The 22172-nt window shown below is 37.9% G+C and overlaps 1 protein-coding gene across 2 annotated transcripts in view; it reads left to right on the top strand.

Annotated features, from left to right (window-relative positions):
• Positions 1-22172, top strand: part of PAWR (pro-apoptotic WT1 regulator) — an 84451-nt gene that overhangs the window by 24791 nt on the left and 37488 nt on the right. For both annotated transcript variants that reach the window (XM_040595287.1, XM_040595286.1), the window contains one exon: positions 17864-17992. In XM_040595287.1, coding sequence (XP_040451221.1) covers positions 17864-17992 — 129 coding nt within the window. The remainder of the gene's footprint in view (positions 1-17863; positions 17993-22172) is intronic.

Genomic DNA, 22172 nt, shown 5'->3' with positions numbered 1-22172 from the left:
AATGGACTGCATAGTGGGTGTTTCTTTTACAGGATTGATTTGGAAGTTGAATGGTGTTACTTTTTGTGAAGCATCACATAGCTTGGTGTTTTCAAGACTGCTGTTTGATTTCCTTGGTTTCCTTTCAGAAAGCCAAATTCTAAATTGTGTGTCCAAAGAATATATTTTTAAGTTTCTCTTAATGTTCAATATGAATCCTCAAATATATCCACCACTTTTTGGTGGTGAAGTTCTTATTTGTTCCTAGGTTGAAAATAAGGTCCATACTTCGATTTTGATGTGACTCTTTAGTCATGATGATATTAAACTTAGGCAATATAAAAATGATATCTGCACTTGCTTTGTTAATCAGAAGTGCCTAGAACGGCTTGTTCGTGAATAAATTGCTCAATCTAGTTGTGGAGCCCAAAAGCAATTTGGGTGTTCAAAGTAATTTTGTCATCCTAATAACCTGTCAGTGTTCTTTTTTTTTTTTTTTTTTTTTTTTTTTTTTTTCTTCCCCTTTGGTCAGTGTTCTGTTTACTGCACACAGTAAAGCATGTGCTAGGGAGCAAGAGCTAGCTATTGAGATGCCTAAAAATCTTTTTCTTTGGCAGTTTGAGGGAGTTTCTCAAGGGGCATACTAAGATTGGCACTTTCTTCTAGTTGTGAATAAATGTGATATCCATAAAGTAAAATTTGCAGATGGGATAAGGCTCAGTAGTGTTCACTAATAATAGAGTAGTTGTAAAATCCAGTTGATTTTGTGGTCTCCTTCTCAAATAAGGCTAAATAAGATGTCTTCGCCCCCCTCTTTTTTTTTTTTTTTCTTTCTTTGACTTGTGTATAAGAAAAATTGTTTGTTTTTAAATATTTTGCTATTGAACTAAAGGTCGTGTGAGAATCCCCAGGAATCAGCCATTTCCCAAGAATGTGACTCCTGAAAGATGGTTTGTTCTAACATACTGCTTCTGTAGCCATGATGTGCTGCATGTCAGAGTAAATTAGAGCACAGCTTATTCATTCTCTGGCTACATCACAGGAGTTGGATTTTGAATACCCATTACTCTTTATTCTTCAGACTTCATTAATAGTTTCGGACCACGAGTAAAGTTCTAGGTCACTGGCCCTTTCCCCGTTAGTGTTAATGGAGCCCTTTTTAAGTCTTCTGGAATGTGAAGAATGAAGTTTTACTTCCTTTTTTGGGAACTCCTAATTTTTGCCAGTTGTATGATTACTTCAAGCTTCTGCATTGCTTTAACGGATAAAAGAGTATCACTAATTTATTTCCTATGAATAATTAGAATTTACAACACAAAGAAATGACATTTGAGCCTTAGCCTTTCAGGAGACTAATTATCATGTATATGAAGATTCCCTAGAAGATGAGAACCGAATGCTGAGAAGATTTGATTTAATGAGACTGTTTAAAGTTTCTTTTTTATGTTAAGGCCTGTTTTTATTCTGATGCTGTACTGTGATAGGCTGAAAAGAAAAATCAGGTTGGTGTGAAGAAATAAGAAATTATTTTAAGACATGCATGTCTCAAATCATATTAAAAAAATACCAGGAATTGCATTTGAAGAGAAACGTAAAATTCCAGTCCATAATGTAAAATTATCTTTTAAAAAGTCAGTTTAAAACTAGCAGCTTCAACTTCAAGTATTGTAGAATTTTATAAAGTTAGATTCCATAGTAGTATTGAGAAGTACAAACAGGTTTAATTTGGTTGAGAAACAGTATAGCAATAATTATTTTTCACTTACCAAAAAACCCCTCACACTATCTTATTAAAACAGACTTTGCATGTTGATGGTTGTGTTTTTCAAGGAAAAAAAAGATCAGGAGGAATAAGAACGTTCTCTTTCTGTGTGTGTGTGACTGTATCCAAGTTACTATCCGTAACCCAGGTTTTGTTCTGCAGGCAACTAATTTAAATCCTCCTAGGAATGCACAATATCCTTGCCAAAGGGTTTCATAGAGCAGTTGAAAGCTGTGTTTCAAAATAGGCATTCTTTACAAATACTTCAATTAAAATTTTGTCTTTAAGAATAGACTATTAATAGTGCATGTGCTTTGTGGCAAATAGAGGTAAATGTTTAGTCTGCTGTTGAATAGCTAAAAGCTCAGCATGGCTAGTTTTGCCAGTAGTGCAGCTCAGTGGAGGGGGCATTTGAAGAAAACCACAAATTAAAGCACCGTAGGAGTGTAATAAATAAAACAAACTGTTGGACTGATTAAAAAGAAAAACAAAAAAACCCAACAATTCTTGTCTCTCTTATTTATAATCTTAAAAAAAAGAATAATAATGTATCAAAGCCGGTGTAGTCAGAGTAATCCCCAGTGCATCCAAGTGTAGATGGTGCAACTAGTGGCTTTCAGATCTTTCCTCTGGAAGTGCACAGCAGCATCTGTTACTGAGGACTGTGACCAGTACAGATGGGGTTGGACCTGTCCTGCTTCCAGTAGAAGCTGCATTTGCCTGCCAGAGAGATCCTGAAGGGGCTGATGGCTTTAGATTTAGTTCAGCCATCAGCTATGATGGTGTTAGTGTGGGTTTCTGTGCCTTTTGCTTGCCTTGCTCACTTAAACTTAGAATTACTGATAGTGGGTGTGCTGTTCACCCATTACAATGCGAAATAAGGGGTTTGTGTTAAGCAGGGGGTTTGGTTACTTTAATCTTTTCAGTTCAGAAGTCTGGTAGCGTGGCTGTGGCCAAGTGCTCCATTTCGTTTGGAGGATCCCTTCTCACTTAAATGTGCTGTTTTTCCCTCAAACACTTATTTGGTCATAATCTAAGCCATGTTGTTTTGTCTTTCTGGTTAGATTGGTATTGCTCTGCTACATCAATGAGTGCTTGCCATTGGGAGTATGTGTTCAAGTAATATTTTTGTTTTCTGCCTGGTGGAAACAGGAGTAAGTGTTCATGTCAAAAAAAGGATTTTCCAGGGAGTTAGTTCATCTCCAGTGAGGATAAACATTTGGAAATGAGCATGTCCAGATAACTTGCACTCAAAACAGTTGACCAAAGTAGTTTCTGGTCCAGTAATGCTGATTTCTAAGAAACTGTAATACTGGAGAAGTTTTCAGATAATATGAGTATAAAATTATGATTAAAAAAGCAAATGCAGGAGCATAAATCTAGATCAGCAGATGCTAGCTGGATGGATGTCAGTTCCAGGTAAATTAGTGGGAGTTCTCTTTCATTTAGTTTGCTTGACTAAAGAACAGGCAGTGTAATTTAAAAGATCTTTTTTTCCTAGAATTTTAACTGAATCTTTGAGACTTTCATCACAGAAGTCTGTTGCACTCTTCTTGTGAATAGCTTGTGCTAATAGAAAGGCAGAGGTTGTAAGAAAAGGTAGTTTTAGTAATTTTGACTAAACAAGTGGGGAAGTGGATATGGATCACCATTTCTTCAGTAGATACAATAGACTAGTAGTAATTGAAGTTAATACTATAGTGCAGACAATTGGATAAGGTCAAAAGGGGAAAAATGTGATTTAAGAACTGCTACTCTGTGCTTTTTTTTTTTTTTTTTTTTAAAATGTCTGTACATCAAAATTTTATAAGAGCAGTTGTCCTCATTTGGGGAAACACTCCAACCATCCCAGCATCCTTTCATGGCAGGGATGAGTGGATGAGTGGTTGAGAACAAAGCAGGTGGAGAATAAAACTTCTTTTTTTTTTTTTTTTAATTTCTTTTTATACTGTTAGCTTTCCAGTTTAGAGCAGTATTCTGCTTAGGGAGTTCTTGATGCGTGTGCCCATGTCTTCAGATGAAGGGCCAGAATGCTGCAGTCCCATATGTGCTGTATGTTGCTATAACAGAATTGCCCTGCTGCTTCATGTTTGCTCCTCCCAGTTTGCTGTGCAGCTGCAGTTCATTTATGTGGGATGTGTGCATGAAGGTTGGTGGGGAGAGATATGTTCTTGGTGCAGTTTGTTATCCTTATTTGTTATATGTGTTGCCACTGCAGTTTTTTCTGCAGAGAGTTAGTGTTATATAATCCTGGAAAATAAGGCTGAAGAGCACCTTGAAGAATCCTCTAGTTGTCATCTTGGCCCAGCTGAATCCTTGTTACCTGTGTTAACCCTGACATTTATCTAACATTGATGTGTTTTTTAAGATCTTGTGATGAAGGTTGCTTTTCTAGGCAGACTGCTCTGTGCCCCCCTTTTTTTTTGTGTGTGTTGCTTTTTGTTTGTTGGGGTTTGTGTAATGTATTTGTGGTTTTTGCAACAGAATCTTACTAGGTTCGATGAGATGTGTAAGTGAACCAGTCTGCATCCTATTTGAAAAGTGATTTTTTTCTTCTTTTTTTTCCTGTTACTGACCCATTAAGTTGTTTATAATGTTAGCTGGACTTTTGGGAGTAGTCCTTTCTTACAGCATTTTGTGTCTGTGTGACTGTGAAAGCCTTTGTGGGTGTTTGATATGACAATACATAGATGTACTTACATCTTCCTTTCTTCTCTACACATTCTAGAAACAGTCTTTAAACAAAAACCATAAATTGAAAAGCAGCCACAGAAGAGTCAGAGCCTTTTATTATCCCAACTCCAGTTAAGACGATACTCTGTTACATATAAATGCGGATAGCCAAATGTTAAGGTAGCTGTTTCACACTTTCAGATTTGCCGCCATAAAAGATCCTGGGCCAGAGTTAAATTTCAGGCAAAACTACTACAGCTTAATTAACAAGACTTTCTTTTTATCTTATTACAAATCCCTGTCAGAAGGACAATTAAAAAAATAATGTAAGTGTGAATGGAGCTCTAATTGTTTTAAGAAAAAGGGAGTTCCATTTAAAAGAAATGTGGAAAACTAATTAAGGCAGTAATAAGAGAATACCCAAACCGTAGTACATAAGGCATAGTGTAATAACTATGTTATGATCTTTGTGGTCTTGATTTCAATGGATATTTCTTCCTAAAACTACTTGCGTATGTTAACAGGACAAATTACTAATGTGAAGAATGCTGTGTATACAAAGTACACATATCTTAATGGCATTTTTGCTTATCTGTGCCAAGAGAGGGTGTAATTTGATAGAAATTTCACAAGGAGCTAGATAAGGTCTAGTGGTTCCTATCTTTGTGCTGTCCCTTTTGCTGTGTGTGCACACCTGTTTTGATAAGGAGAGTGGCAGGTCTGAAAATAATATTTTTGGGTTTTGATGAATTCATTTACGGCAGTATCAGTTTCCGTACAGGTAAACATTATGCCAGGACTACGCCAGGACTGAAGAATGGGCAGTGCAGGCTCCAGTATGCGCAAGAAGATGAGGCTGGGCTGTTTGGCCTGTCTGTAGGTATTTCTGAGTTCATGCTTTTTGTGGTGGAAAAGCCAAGTTAAGAAGTCCAGCTTGTCTTTTCTCTCCATCCTGCACATTTCTATTTATGTTGCAGTTTTCTTTCAGTTGTAGTGGCCCAGCTGCATGTGGAGCCAAGCTGCAAGGTGCACATTAATCCACTGTCCTTAACTCTTGATGGGCTTTTTTACCTTAGGAATCATGACATGGGGCTATGCTGTTACATGGCATGGTGGTGAAATTTCCAGTGGATGGATGGATAAGCTCTGCAGCTCTGTAGTAGTCCTCTTGTTGCTACTTAGAGTAATAGACATGCAGTTTATAAAGGGGAAAACTGTTCTGTAGCCCATACAAGCTGCAGGTTAAAGAAGTCATCTTGGCATGTGTCAGAGCTCTGAAATCTGAATCAAGAGTTTGTTTCCCCTTAAAAATAGATGGTGTTTACTATTGTCAGGGACACTTAACTTTTTTGGGATATAAATAATATTCCACATCTATCTGTGCTTTTGGATGGATACTTCAGTAAATCTCTGGTATGAATTGCTTAGGTTTTGATTTTGTGAGAGTTTAACCTTTTCAGTGTCCAGGCTGCTTTGGACCCTTGCTTATATCTGACTGACTTGTGCTGACCCTGGCACTCATTTGATCCTGTAGCTAGCTAGACCAAGGTGTATAAAAGACTATTCGCTTTTTACAGAGGTAGCTTTCTGCTAGTAAATTGAGCTGACGTGACTTGCCAGTGTCAGGGCAGGTGATGCAGAGGGCTGGTAGGTGCCCATGGGAGGGAGTGGGAAAGAGGGAGAATTGGAGTATGGCTAAATGGACACAGGCTAATTTAAGCTGCTGTGGAGCCTTAGCCCTTGTCTGTTATGTTGTTAAATTTGTTAGGAATCTTGGGGGAGGGAGAGCTCTTGTTTTCTTGGCTGGAAAAAGCAATTTCAGGGGGGCATGTGAAAATAAAAAATAGGAAGTAAAAATAAAATCAAAGAAATGTAGTTACTACAGCGTCCAAATAAAGTTTGGCTCAACTTTAGGGTGAAGGTTCAGTTCTGATTCTATCTGGAGTGGTTTCCTTTCTTTAAATTGTCTAGTGCCCTCATACAGTTAGTCACAGATATGCAGAGACTTTCTATTCCCACATTGTTTTAATAGTGTTTGAGAGACTTTTGGATTCCTTACTCTTCCAAACCTACAGACAAGAATCATGTGGCAGGGGAGGGGAAGGGGTTTAAGTATTTGCAGAACAAAACGTAATATATATGTATCTATCTATCTATAGATATCCTGCTAATTTTTATATCTTTTAGTGCAGGTGGTAAAAGGTTAATGGCTAGCCTATCACTTCTATTGTATCAAGAGATTTTTTTTTTCTCCTAACCTAAAGCCATGTTAATTTCCATTTAAGGAAAAATGTCTGCAGGAGCCAGTGGTATTTACTAACTGCGCCTGTAAAAACATTCCTCTTCACCCTCGGATGCTCACTCAGCCTTCTGTTTTCCAAGTGACATTATTACAGGCCTTAGCTTGTAGTCTGAGAAATTAAAAACATGTTTTAATAATGTGAACAGCAGAACCCTCAGTCTTGATTCCTCCTGGGATATTTCCTCACGTGCATTCTCCTAGTTTGGACTGGAGTGCAAGTGTAATAATGGCTGGGATGGCTGGGGAATTTATTTTGTTGTTTTTGTTGTTGTGTCCATGTCGTTCCCCGGTCCCCTGCCCTTTACAACATGAAGACTCCTACTAGAGCATCATTAAGATTCTCAAAACCATTTTTTCTCGTGATTTAAAGTATAATTGGGCTGTGATAGGTTACTGCGTGAGATGAATGGAGCTCTGAATCCCATCTCCAGTGCTGTCAGCTCACACGAATTCCTCTCGTTGTCCTCTTTGGTCAGAGTGAAAGGCTGTTGGGTTGGACACATGAATGGCTCAGAGCTGCTCCATGGTAACGGTGGGAATGCTCCTACCCTGTGGTACCTACAGGATACATAAATTGTTTACCTTTCTTTCACTGGGGGATGGTAAAGCTTGAATTACCTTGTGTTTACCACAGTTTGGTCTACAGAAAACAACGCATGTGAACAGTTACCATGGAGAAGACGATGCATGTTAATTTGTGTATCAGTCTTAACCTTAACCTCATGCTCTTTTCCCACTCAATAGAAAATGAGGGGGGTGGGGGTGGTATCGTAGCCCTTCTATGCAGTGCCTCAGCAAGGGGAACCCTTACCAGTGCCTTGGGTTTGGAGCACAGAGCAGATCTATCCATGTCAATGTGTAACAAAGTTTCCTGAGCATCTTTAATGGGTAGATTTCTGAGTACTTCAGAAAAGGACTTTAGCCTTTATTCCAGTTTTAGAGTAGTTGATGTTTTGAATAAAGATAACAGATGCCTTATGAAGTGAAGTCTTAATGATTTGCTTCAGCTGTCAGGCCTGAAAAGGTAGATCCATTGACATGCAAAGAACTTCTTGGTTGCTGAAGACCTAGCCAAGACTTGTGCTATATTGTATGCAAGTCACTGTATAGTTAAACACCCAGCCCCCTAACTGTATCAGACGCTCAACAATTAAAAAATACTAATGGAAAATTGCCTTTTTTTGTGCAAACTTCTTCCTGCAGTTGCATATATAAACTTTTATTTATCCAGCATTTTCCCTGCTTTATTTATTCCTGCTGTATTCTGGTTTGATTTGCTGTGGAAATACCATTGTGCTCTTATGCAATGAGTTACAGTAAGTGAAAGATTTCAGTGAGTGCGGTTGTTTTGAACCAACTGCATGACATGACTCATTCTTCCTATTATGATCCTATACTGTATTTCCTCACACCTAGATTAATTTGGTTTTGTGTCTGTGCATGTTCTGTGTTCTGAGGTCACCATATTCAAATGCTACTTTTGTACTAAGGTACTTGAACCTGCTGGTACTGTTTTGTGGGCTTAAAGAGTGCATATGAAATGTTCTTGAGTGGCAAAGTTTTGCCTATCTGCATGCTCCCATCCTGAAGTCCTAGTTTTTCTTATCCTCTGGGCGTGGAGTATGTCCAGTTTTGTCTTAGACATAATCAAAATGTGAAGATTTTGGGTGAGTGCTGCAGGGGAAATTTGGTGCGGGTGGCTCACTCTGACAGGGACAGAAAGGCTACAAAAAAGTATAATGTGTAGTTTTGCTTCTCAGACAGATTGAAACAGATGTGTCCTTTGCTTGCTTGCTTATTTTTGCTGCTGGAATCTCAGTTTACTTGAGTAGCTCCCTCGCACCAGGCATCAGCTACATGTTCTTTCTACAGTCCTTTCCCACAGCTCTGTTAGTCTCCCACGCTTTCTCCTCCTCACTCCTAACTCAATCCTATAGTTCCCTCAGTTCCTTACAGAGCCTTTGAATGGGAAGAGTCAAACACCTGCTGAGCTGGTTCAGGGTTGCATACAGCGCTGACTGGTCAGGTGGAAGGGTAACTGCCTGCTTTGTCTAGCCCTTGAATTGCTGTGGTGGCTAATCTGAATCTTTCACTTTTTAGCAAACGTGAATTAAAAGAACCCCCACACTCACGCATCTCTCATATCTTAAATATACTAAACTATTATTAAATATTATTTATTACTATCTGGAACACCCTCTGCATTCCCCTGTGCCCCTCATCACTAGAGACTTCAGAAAACCCTATGAGGACAAAAGAGCTGTAATTTCTGAGTAGTTTCTGTAGGAAGCAGGAGTACAAATACTGGTGATAAAAAAATTTCTTGCTGTTAGGACATGGGATTGTACTATGAGAACCTGGACTGGATTTCCATTGGGAGCCTTGGACGTTAATACATTTATATATTTTAAAAAAAAAGTGTTGGCAGAACCCCTGAGGAAGAGGTTTTCCTTCCCAAATGCAGAGCTAAAGAGTGATCTCTGAAGTTTAGGTTGGGAAACAGCTTCACAGCATTGTTGCTAGGATTAATTTGTAGGTGTAAGGTGTTCTCCCAAGAAAAAGCTTGAATATTGACTGCAGCAGCAACTTCAAACTTTTTTGATCTTATCCGGGTATTACCATCCTAGCAGTCTTCAGTACTACAGATGTGCTTTGCCTGCCGGCATGGCTTCGATCAGTGCTGTCTATTCCTGACATCAGTGCTGAGGCCTTCAAAAGTGCTTATTTATTGCCTCGAAAGTCAAATTCAGCAGTTTTTATCTGGATACATGCCTGTCCTGTTTAAGGTGCTTTTCCAGTACTTCCTCTCTCTTAACTGCCCCATGGCTGAGTGTAGAGTCTGTATCTGTCTGGTTAGAACAGCTATTTATATTAGGACTCAAAAGAAACAACCGGAAGAGTGGAAAACCTGGTTAATATTTCTATCAGCTTTTCTACAGATTCAGAAGCTCCCACTCCCAAATGAGAAATGCAATACAAGTCTCAAAAAAACATTGTGTCGAAGTTGTTTTTTTCCCTAGGAATTGGTTCTGCGTCTATTGTTGTGACTTGTCCCTGCTTACTTGGTTGTCAGCAGCCTCTTTGGCTTTGTTTAGTTTGACCAAACCCACACCCACTGTGTGTAAACACTGAATGAATTCAGCTGGATAAAAAAAGAAAGATGACAATTAGCACGTTAAGCGAGAGAGCAGAAATGTGTGAAGGAGCAGGACTGCATTTAAAAACCAACATTTAAAATGCATCTTGATAGTCAGACAATATAAATCGCTGCAAACTGCATGCTTCAGAGGATAGGATAGTTAGAAATACAGTACACTGATTAATCTGTTTGATCTTCTTTCAGAACATTCCTCAAATACTGATCTCATCTTTATTTCTTTTTAGAAGTACCATAGATGTACTAGGGAAGAAAACGCTCTATATTACACGGTCACATTTAAAGTCATAGTTCTATTTTGAAAATAGTGTGCTGATCTTCTCCAAGATATGTTTCTGTCACTGTTCTGGCTGTGAAGAGAAGGCTGCTCAATCTGTATGGTCTTTATCTGCATGACAATACATCTTTCTCTCTTTTGGAGCATTGTTTCTGTTTGCTTGGGTTTGGCAGAAGTACATGGCAATGGAAGTTAAAATGATGGTGATTACAGACATGTTAACTCCATTATCTAACTGTTCTTTGAATGGCTTTTGTTCAGCCATTGTTCCTGGTGGGTAAACTGCTCCCATTTCAGATAGTTTAAGTGTACTCTAATACTAGTATCTCCTAGAATCCAGTCTTATACAGGAGAAAGTTTTATAGGAAAAATAGTGTAGGCAAGCATCAAGTCGGTGAACTGTAGCTTGTTTTCTGTACATCTGGGACAAGTTCTCTTTTCTGTTCTTGCAATTTGTGATTGTTGTTTCCTTATATGTATGGCAAACGGTGCATATATCCTCAACAATTCTTTTTCCTTCTGATGAAACAGGCAAACTTTGTTTTGCCAGATTTCTTCTGTTCAGTCACTGGTTTGCTATCATTGTATTAGTTAGAACACATCATTTCAGAATGTTAATTAGGAGGCCTAGGAGATAGGTTTGGTGGCTGACTATTCTTTGGAGCAAAATTATGATTTATGACTTTTTCTTTTCTGTCTGTGACTTTTGGGAACGCTTCTGTAACTTTTAGATTTGTATGTTCAATGTTATTAGTGATTTCTGTGTACAGAATGTAGTCTTCATTAATGCTATACCAGATGTAAACCATCAGCAGAGAAGGGAAAAAACATGTTGTCAGTAGTAAAACTGGATTAGAGCATAGAGGTAAGAGCAGCAGCATGCAAAATTTCAGAGGAGGGGTATGTTTAAATTCACTCTTTTAGTGCATAGAGCTGTGCTGCATCTGAAGTCTGGGCCCTGTGGTTTGGAAATCAGGTGAGCTGGAACTGCCTGTGGATCATACCAACAAGAAGAGGATTTGGCTGCTTTTCTGTTAGCTCCTTTAATTGCTGTTGGCTTTTATTTTCTTTTTAAGAGCAAGGCATTGGTACTTCTTTTGGATGAGTCGTTATTATAGTCATGTAATAATTTCCCCATGGAACAGGCATCAGCAGTTAGACTGAAAATCCTTATGCAGAAGTCAATTCTGATGTTTGGTACTTCTGTTCTTAGATGGTGATCGATCGGAAAAGGCTCTAAGATGCTAACTTTGAGCATATTACTGAAAAGTTTGGTGCTGAATTCTGATGGCTTGCCGGTCCCTATTTTTTGTTATGTTTTTATCTTTTCTAGAAGGATTTTAATTTTGCTAGCCAGCTTGTGTTTTGCAGTTTCTCTTGTATCCCTGCCATTTTAATCTGTGACTTTAATATCGCACACTAAGTAGTTAAATTGAGCACTTTCACCAATCATTCCTGACTAGCCTTGTAATAAAGGATTTTTTTGCGATTAGTTTAAGTTAAACATTTGACTTTTGAACTCATTCTTGTGGTATGTTTGAAGGCAGTGGTGGCCAAACAATGTATTTTGCTGAATAACAAACTGCAAACATAGCTGCTTTTTGTTATTGTAATGAGGGATAATTGATGTTCTGGTGTTGATCTAGTTGATGTTTTACTTAAAGCTTTAAAAGAATGCAAAACACTTTGTTATTTTGCTCTAATACAGACAAATATGTTGGTTGCCCCCCCACCCCCCCAACATTTCTAAGTGGATTTTAAGACTGCAGACTGTATTTGCTCTGATGTATAATTGAGTGTACAAACTAGGCACTTGTAAATTCTCGTTATGGATGAGAAAAGGACAGGGTTCAAACAAAATATAAATGTGACTTATGTATGCTATGAGTTTTGTAGAGCAAGATGTGCACTTCACTCATGTCTAAGTGATGCCCATCTTTTTGTGTTGCCGTTGGCAGGGTGGTCAAGGATGAGTGCATCCTATGTCTGCAGTCAGCTGTGCTCTGGCCCACCTGCTGGTCATTGACCCGTTGCTGCATTCGAGTCTTTTTTGATCTCAGATACCAAAGATTCCTGCCTTTACTTTCATCTGGGTTAAAAATCTATTCTTGTGTTCATACTAATTGTTGACATTGGGCCACTCCACTTGGATGCGCAGACTTTTAAAAGTGCACAAAGATCATTCAGATGAGGTGTTAGAGTTCAGTATCATTTTTTGGAGGCTCTTAAAGTGAGAACTAAGGCAAAGTATTCTTAAAAAAATAAAATCCTTTACTGGGTAATCCATATCTGTAAAACTGTTTGTAGATTTTAGATAGTTCCTATGAATAACATTACACTTTCCGCTTATATAAGGATGTTTTTCAACTTGAAAAGCACTTAGGCAAGCTAAACGTGATGAAAGGCATCGTAAAAAGGGTGTATTTTTTTCCAATTATACTGTTGTTCTAATACAAGATTATTGTACCGTTAACCTGTTTTACTGAAATATTTTGGTACTTTCTGGACATTGCAATAAAAGTGTGTTTAAAAGGTATGATTAAATACAGTGTTTCTGAAAGAGAAAAGCAATATAATCTCAAATCATTGAGGTTTGGGATTTTTGCTTGGTCTTGTGTACTCTGGGGAGTGATGACAGAAAGGTTTGATACTGTGCAAAGAGGTAGAAAGATAGTATTTAAGAGATATCAGAGCTGTGCGTGGTAAAGTGTGGAAGCATTTGGTTTTCATTGCTGCAGTAAGAAGAGTAATTATGAAGAAATGGTGTGCAAAATAGTCATCATGAATCTGCAGTTAACTTTTCCAGGCTATTCTGAATGATCAGCTGAGGGAAGAGTAATGTCGATTCCCAAAATGTATTTTGTTGTCATTAATTGCCTAATTATGGTTTTTTTTTTTTTAGAGTTAAAAACAACTCTGATATCTTGTCTTGTATTTCCACTGTGGAAGCTTTTTAGGAAGTGTTTACATTTAATAGAAAACTTTGCACTTTTCCAGCATTTTGATATGAAGTTGTGATAGTGCACTTAGAACTTCTACTAAACATGGAAAATGTCCTTGTGGTAAAACTGTTTTGGGTTTCCCAACACCCCCCCCACCCCCCCACCCCCCCAAGAAAAAAAAAAAAAAAGTTGTTTTGGGGAAATGCGAAGAAGTTTAGATTTGTTTCCTCTCCCAGATTGTTAGCATGGTTAAGAAGCTAGAAAAAAGTCAAGAGAACTGATGGTGCTTGTGTTTTAGAGATTGTTTATTGCCCAATGTGAAGCTGAACACAGGGTTTTACTGAAAGTATGTATCTGCTTGCACATCTTGCTGTACTGATTAAATATGTTATCTGAAGTGCTCGTCATTTTCAAAAAGCTGATGTAGCACAACTGTTCCTGGAGTTCTGTGAAATAGTTTGAATGGGCTTGTATCTGGTTCAGGCAGTCTCAGTCGGCCCAATTATAACTGCTGAAACTAACCTGACTGACCTTTCATGAAATGAACTGGGAAGCTCTTAGATATGTGCTTGGCCAGCAGAACTGCAAGGCAAAAGCAAGTTGGTGCAGGAAGGGGGATGGGGATAGCGACATTTTGACTCAGCACCATTTCTTGTGGCGAGAGCAGCTTGTGTGCACTCAGAAAACGATCTCTTGCATGTAGGGAATATGGCTTGTTTGCACGGCAAAGACAGTTCCTCCCCAGTTTTTGTTTGCCCTTAGCAATGCACAAATGTTTGTAGACAGCAAACCAGTGAATCATTCTTTGTACAATGTCGTCTTAAACTGCAGGCTGGTGGCATGCTGGAATGCGGGGATATCTTCGTGGCTGTTTCTTTCATCAGTCTGATTCCTTTGAAAGCATCCTATTCTGCTTGTATTTTCCAAACGAGGTTTACAGAAAAATGTTTATACTACAGCTTCAAACATTTACTGAAATGCTAGAAAACCTAAAGAATTTCTGTGGATTCTTTCTATTGAGATCAGATGTGGGAATGTCACATTGAATATCTGCTGTACCAAACTCAGATGATTATAATGGAAAATAAGAATCTGAAATGGTATGTGCCTAACAGCAAAATAAAAAAGCAGGGGGAAGGGAATACACAGAGAGAATTATGTAATGGGTCAGAATTACACCTCGATGGTTACAAATCCATTTCTCTGCTGTTCTGACAGAGAAAGTAATTATTGCATTTATGTCTCTTTCAATGATGTGAAACTAGTTGCTAGTGCAAAGTGTAGTAGCTGAGAGAAGCCTGAAATGCAAACCACAGTAATCCATCTGATTGAAATATCCTGTGAGCTGAGGCAGTTTCAGCTGCAGGGCAGTTTGAATAAAAATGTTTTTTAAAGCGTGTAAGAACTTTGGACATTTTTAATTTTTCAATAGTAATTAATCTATCAACTGAAACCTGGATGTTCTTGATTTTTATTACTCTAAAAGTTAGAATATAAATAGCATTAAGATCAGCAATCTAACTGAAGCTGATGGAGAAGTGCAAAGCAGGATATTGAATGTGAAGTATTATTTTGCATAAGAAAGTTTATTTCATCGTGAGTCAAAACAAATGTATTTCCTTATTAAGGCTAATGCTTATTGAAACAAAATATCTACAGTAAAAAAACAGTAAAATGTTTAAATTCCATAGTTATTATCATGGTGACTTGTGCTCAGCGGGCATCATGGACATCTTTTTAATTAGTGTTGCAGGTATGTGTGTGTCTGTTTGGAAGGGGAACATAACCTTTGTGTTTGGGAAGCCACAGAAGGTTCTTGACAGTGACTATTAATCTGCTTTAGGGCAGGAGGGCATTGGCAACCCTAGCCAAATTTGCCGTGTCAGCTGCAAGTGGTGAGGATCAACCTGTCCTTGACTCCTCTACCTCATCTGTAAGAAGGAATGAAAACCCGCTGCTTCTGTAATTCTCACCAGTCAAACTTGTGTTGGCCTTAGCTGGCTCGAGGCCTGTCCGGCAAAGGGAACTGGAGTGGGAGCAAGCCCTAGTAGCCCTTAAAGCAGAGATTATATGCTCCAAATTAGGTTTGCATTAACTGTTTAGGTGACTGTTCTGTGCTTGGGAAGAAAGCCTTTAACTTTGGAAGTATGGATTATTTGGGGGGGGGGGGGGGGGGGGGGCAAATACCTCTCGATGGTGTTGATTAGCAGCCTTTTGTGATCTTAGACGTTCCTGAGAAAAAGAGAAAGGGTGAGAGTGGACATCCCTGGCAAATCCTAAATGAAAATGCTTAGTTTAAAATTTTGTGGCTGGAAATTTTGTATCTCATGATGGCATTTTGTTTTGTCTGAAACTGCTAAGAGAATAGTTAGTAGCAGGTGATGTGGTATCAAAAGAGAGAATAACGTTCTTCCTCACAGATGTAACTGTATTCAGAGAAGAGTATTTCTGTGGAATGCTGGTAGTCTCTGGAAAGCTTATGAGAAGCATGTATCTGAGGGAGAGAATTTGTGAAGAAAGGAGCACTTGTCTGCCTAGTTGCTACGAAGACTTTTTTTTTGTGTGTGTGTGTGCAGTATTGTAATTTGAGCTTTAGGCTTTGTCTTAAAGAATGTTGTTCCTTGAAAATGCATAAGTTTTTTGAAATGTGTGAAAGTTACTGGTCTTTTCTGTCTCCAGTCGATTTTTTCTTATATTTATTAGAGGCTGCTCTTCCAAACTCATGTCAAACTATCTCTGTTGAGTTTATCTAGGATCTCAATTTGCTTACATGAACAACTTGGAGGCTGGAAGAACAATCCAAAACTTTTCCTGTTTTTCTAACGCTATCATTCTTCATCTGCATGACATTAGTCTTAATTTATGTGATACATCCTGTGAGCCTCATAGGTTTTTCTGAAAGAGATTGGTTTTGTAAGAGCTGAAGATCACTCACATTTCTTGTTGCAATAGTGGCTCATTATTTCTTTTTCTGTCGCTTCAGAATGTATTATTAGGACAGTGGGATAAGTTAGGATACAGACTTAAGTTTTTACGTTACCAAAATTTTTAAGCTTTACCATTTATGGAAGGTAGAGGATATTTATTTAAAGATAGTCTCCTAGAATGTGCTGTGACAATGTTTCTTGAATGTTCCATTAAAAATGGACCTGAGACAATCAAATATTTATAATAATTTTATTTCAAAAGACCACTTATTGGAAGTGTTATTGAATGTATAATGATTCAGCTGTATTAATCTTTCAAGTATGCCTTTTCTTTGTGATAGAAGTAGACAGGCCTACATTATTTGTATTAAAATGTTGATTAGAAGTAGACTGGTGATATTGCATTGGTATTCTGCTATGTGTGCTACTGTAGAGAGTTTCAATGGCTTCTATTCAGGTTCACTTACATTCACTTTATTATGTTCACTTTTGAAAACATACCTTTCTAGTTTGCCAGTTTTATAGCACTTCTGTCACCAGAGTGTTTGCTTTGGAGCAGTTAAGTTGTTTTTTTTATATAGTAGTGCTATTTTCAGCTAGTAAATAGCACTGGGTTTCTTTCTTAAAAAAACACTGCATTCCAGCAGTCTCATTATATACTTTTGATTAGTTTTGTGTCCTTTGGATAAGATGATGTCAGAGATCGTTAGTATCTAATCCTCAGAATAGTGATTTTGGGTTTTGTGCATTAGAAACTTCCCTTGAAATAATGTGACATTCATCTTTGTTCTCGTGTAGCCCTGTTCTCTGTTTCTTAAGCTTTTGCACATTAATTCAGAAGCTTTTTCTGATATCTTAGAATGTTTAGTTCCTTGTATTTTTCCAACTAGGTCTCACACACATGGCAAACAACTTGTGATGTTGTGGTCAAATTACTTGTTTTTGGAGCTTTGTGCCTGCTTCGAGTTGGTCTTCGAAACACAAGCTTGTGGGTTTTTTCTTTCTCTAAATTTGTATATGTTAAATTAACAGACCAATCTAGACATAGCTGACCTAGTCCAAAGCTGGTTGAGTCCTCACGTTTCTACCCTAGCCTCAGCATGGGTTTGAGCTGGAACAGAAGCAGTGTTATTGATGGATTGATTTATCTTTCCTGTCTCTCACCTGTCAGTCGTCAGTGTTTTAGAAATGTAATATTTTTGAATCAAGTATTTCAGCAAATCTAGAATGAAACATTTGTGTTGAAGAACTGAAATGTTACATATCTGTTAATAATGAATGACTGACCAACTTATTTAAATTTTAAAATGACTAATTTTCAATGGTAAACTTCCAAAGGCAAAACCAAAGACAGGGAGAGCAAAATTAAGATGGGTGATTAAGACCGATGCTTCAATCTCAGCAGATGCTACTGTGTCAAAAAAGGTCAGCTGTTGAGTGAAGAGTAAAATGAATACTTCCTCGAAATATCTTCTGTAGAGGTAAAACTATTGCTTATGAAAACATTACAGAGTCAGTTAAATGGAAGGAACCTCAAGTATAGTTCAAGTTCCTGTTCACAGCAGGATTAGCACTGAACTTGGACAATGTTGCCTAAAGCATTGTCAAGTTGGATCTTGATTTGATTGTTTGGTTTTGTGATTAAGAAAAATCAGTTAGTTGTCAGACTTTTTGTATTGAAGATATCAATAGCCACAGAAAGGAAAGCATTTAAACATTTAATTAAGCTTTTCTGAAATATGAAATTAATCTTTGAAAATATTCACTGATGCATGAAATTTCTGAAATGTGGGAAGAATGTGAAACAACATACAAAAACTATATCTGAATGTTTTTGGTTTTAGAGCCTTGATGAGTATGAAGATGATGAAGCAGGGCAGAAGGAGCGAAAGAAGGAGGATGCTATTACCCAACAGAATACGATACAAAATGAGAGTTCCAGTGCAGATACCCCTGGCTCATACTTGCTACAGGTGAGATCTTAACACTTTCTCATTTTGATATTTTATTCAGTTTTAAAACTCGTACTGTTGCTGCCTTTGTACTCCTACTTAACAGTAGGTTAACACCCTATATGGAACAAAGCCTGAAGTTCAGGAGTTGTCACATTACTAAAAACAGAGTATGGAGTTCCATTCCCCAAACTCGACACCACTGAGATCTGGTTCTGATATTCTGCAGGGGCTTTGAAGGTAATGGTGTTGATGTTCACCATAAAACTTATTTAATGAGAGGAAGAGAAACCTGAAGATTTGAATGAAAAATACTCAAAAGTTTAGATTATTCAATTAATTGCAGGTAGATTTTTTCAAATCCAGACCTGATTTCCTAATTTAGTTTATTGTCAGTTAAAACTAACACTGATTCTGAGATTGAAACAAACATGCACAGTCTTAGGGAAAACACCTCTTGCCTCTGTGAAACCTCCCTTTTTTTTTTTTTTTATTCTCCAGTCCCCTCATCATACTGGTTACACTGGTCTGCAGCCCACCTCCCACTATCAAACGTTGCCAGTTATGCCCAATACACCCTTCCTGCATACTATGCTACCTGTGGCAAATGTTCTGTCTCTTTCCTTTTGTGCCCTTAGTCTCTACAGCCAGTCTTGTTTCTCCTCCTCTTCAGTTACCTAACAGCACGTGCCAGCTTAGCTGTACACACTGAGGCCATCCAGCTCTGCCTGTTCACTCCAACAGAGGCAATAGCACATGCCTAGGAAGAAGAATATACCAGCAGAGCAAGCACATGGTGGTAGTTTTCAAATGACCCATAACTAGGGGGCTTCACTGAATTTAGTGGGTCGGCATGAGCTTGCCTCCTAAAATTTTGCCCAGTCTTTCATACGCTTGTGGATGTGTTTAACATTCAGAAGAGCCTACAGCAAAGAAGTCTACAGCTTAATTACCTGGAATGTGAAGAACAGTCTCCTTTTTTTAAGTTGAACCTGTCATTTGCCATCTGTTTCCATGTGATTTCACCAAGGTGTCCTAGTGGAAGACAAGAGGAACAGCTGCTTCCTCTATGTGACTGAGTGCTGTGGAGAGAGCACGGCCCCTCTCAGCTGCCTCTTCTCTAGGCTGAAGAATTGTATTTTATTTGGTTGTTCCTTGTACAGGAGATATTCAGTAACGTTCTGTACTTTTTCTGGTTTGACTGTATTTCATTTGGGATGAGGAAGCAGAACTGGAGGGTTCAGTAAAGCATGCAGTTCTAGAGGGGTTTAATGGTGGTTGTTTTGTTCTCTGTTTCTTTCCTGACACTATCTGCCTGTTTGTCTTCTGAGCACCAAGTTTACTATTTTTGTTGTGTGTTTCTCTAACAATATTTTGGAGTTATCTGTGAGTGATAATAACAAGCTCAGAGGCTGATGCATATGTAAATGTAGAAGCATGTTTACCTTTTTGTCTCACTTTGTGCTTATGTACGTGAAATTTCATCTCCTGATTCACCTCCCAGTCACTCCCAATAGAGAAATCCTGCATCTTTTCATAGTTGGCCTTCATCTTTTCTGTTCTGAATAGTGTCTATGGACATGTCCTCCCCAAATGTATTGTAAAGCGCAGGTCCCAGAACAGGTTCCTGTGGAACTCTTCTGGATACTCCGTTCACTGCAAAAGCTGACCATTAGGGTCCACCATTATTTCCTGTCTTTTCACCAGTAATTTATTCTCAAAAGGACATTAGCTCTTATTCTAGCGTAGTTTAATTTCTGTAGGAGGCTTTGGGGAATGCATTTTTGAAATGCAGCAGGCTGTCAACCAGCTTTCTCTTCTGGACATTTAACTTAAAGCTGTATTAGACCTGTGAAGTGTAACTGTTTTGGCCTGGTGACTCTTCTGCACTATATCGTATTTACTCACTTATTCCCTAACTGTTCTAGAATTAACTAGCACCACTTTATTCCGTATAAATATCAAGCTTCCTCATCTGTAGTTCTCTGGTCTCCTTTAGAATCTTCTTAAAGATGGTGATTATGTTAACCACTCGTACTAGGGCAATTTTAAGTGAGAGATTATATATGATCTTGAGTAGTTCAGCTATCGTGTTTTTCAGTAATACCAATGGTTTTTTCAAAGCTCAAAGAATAAATACCTTGTCATTCTGGCAACTCGTTTTTTCGTTTTGTTAACTTGTTTTTAAGTTCTACCAGCACTTCTGTTTGAAGCAGATTCTTTGAGTCTTCCATGAAGAAATGTTCTGATATGAGACCCTTACTTTGCATGGTGAACACCAACAAAAATATTTCTGCAGAGAGACTGTCTTCTCAAAGTATGCCTTGTATAACCTGATCTATTGTCTTTGTGCAGATTCTTTGGCAGGATTCCTCATTCTGAAATGTTTTTACGCTTTTTCCAAGTTGTTTGTTAGGCTCTTCCTTATAGTATTCACTCTTTTCACTTCTTCAGCAAATATTCCAAAAGTTGTCACTGTTTGCCCTAGTGGTATTACTACATAATGCTTTGGCTGTATTCCCATGCCCCGTTTTTTAATCCATATTTTCTATTCTTGACCAGAAATCTCAGTTACTATTTACTAGGCTGTCTGTATTAATTGTATCATACACAGTTCCAAATTTGTCACCTCGGTATTCAAACAGGCACTACTACTTTGTTGACAGAGCACAGCGGGGGCGTCCTGTCACTGACAATACAGAAGAGAATCCCAGGCCTCAGATCTGGCAAAGACCCAGGGTGGCACATGTACAGAACAGATGGAACCTTAGAAAGTTGTAGCTGCTGAGACTTAATCAGTTTATTACTGGCAGTTGTCAACTTGCTTTTTATTGGAAGACTTACAGCTTACCCAATTTGAACAGAATTTGACAGCAGTGTTATTTCATCTTCGATGACTTAGTTCCCTTTTGATTCTACTCTGTGCAAATTAAGCCTAATTCTGTTGCTAAAAGTAGAGTTTATGTTTTAGATCTAAGAATTCAGTCAATTCTAGTTGCCATTGACCAATATTTATTCTAATTCTGTCTACTAAGCAGAATAAATACGTTGCTTTAGTGTTAGATGTTTTCACTGATTTGTCTATTCTGTTATTTTATGAAATTTGTAAATACATAATTACTGGGGCTGTGGTAAACAAGAAAGGTTAATACTGACTTCATGTTTGATGGGCAAATACGTTGCTGAGCACTGGTTTTATTTCCAATCCTTAAACTGATCTTTCAGTTGTATTTTGATATTGTCAGATGTTGCTGTTCTCATGGGCGAAATACACATTGTTTTAAAACTCTGGCTAAATTTAAAGTCCTTGATGCAAAGCACAGAGATAGGAGATTTGTTTAAGAATAGATTTAAAAAATATACCAGACCTGAGAGCATTTTCCTTGAAGCAGAACTATTTGGCTGAAATGGGCTTCTCAATTATTTTATATTGAAAATAAGGAAGATAGGTCTAGCAACATTACAAACGTTGAAAAACAATTACAGCGTTACTTAACTTTAGCAAAAGATAGTGTGTAAAGCCATACCTCACCAGGTGAGTCAACACTAAATCACTCCCAAATAGAAGTGTTACATCTGGCTCTGACTTCCGTGCTTGATTTTCCTCCTATTTTTAGTGTTGCAATTGAGTGGCTCTCAGCTTGTGAGTCACAGTGCTGTGGACTGCTCGTTGATGTGTACAGGGATTTAGTCTGACAGTGGTAAGTTATGTGTAATGAAGATTAGAACTCGTTAGCTAAAATTTGTAATGCTAAGGACAAGCATAGGTAAAAGTTTGTACTTTAAAGTTACTACTTTAATAAGGAATAAGTGGAGTCTGGCAAATACATAAATAATAGCTTTTTCTTAACAGAGATGGTAAAATCGAAAACAACGTAAAACTATTTGACATCAATGTCTGTCTTGCAGTTGGGCAGCAATGATACTATCTTCAGGGTGACGGACATTTTATCTTTTCTTAATTGAAGAAGGTGCTAATATGTACGCAATATAAAGATAACTTGCATCAAACCCCCCTACAAGATTTGGCTGAAAAAACAATTAGTTTACTGATGATTTTTTTTAAGTCTTTTAGAAGACTTGCTGAGTTCTAGAGCATGGAAAAATGCTACTATTGTATAGCACTACATACTATATATACTACATACTGTTGTGCTAATGCTCAAAAAATGCCCAACCATATGCGAGGCCTCTGCTTTAT

Source organism: Falco naumanni, chromosome 5 (assembly GCF_017639655.2).
Source record: "Falco naumanni isolate bFalNau1 chromosome 5, bFalNau1.pat, whole genome shotgun sequence".
Lineage (NCBI taxonomy): Eukaryota > Metazoa > Chordata > Aves > Falconiformes > Falconidae > Falco > Falco naumanni.
Note: the sequence above shows the minus strand (reverse complement) of the source record. Positions and strands in the feature narration are given on the sequence as shown.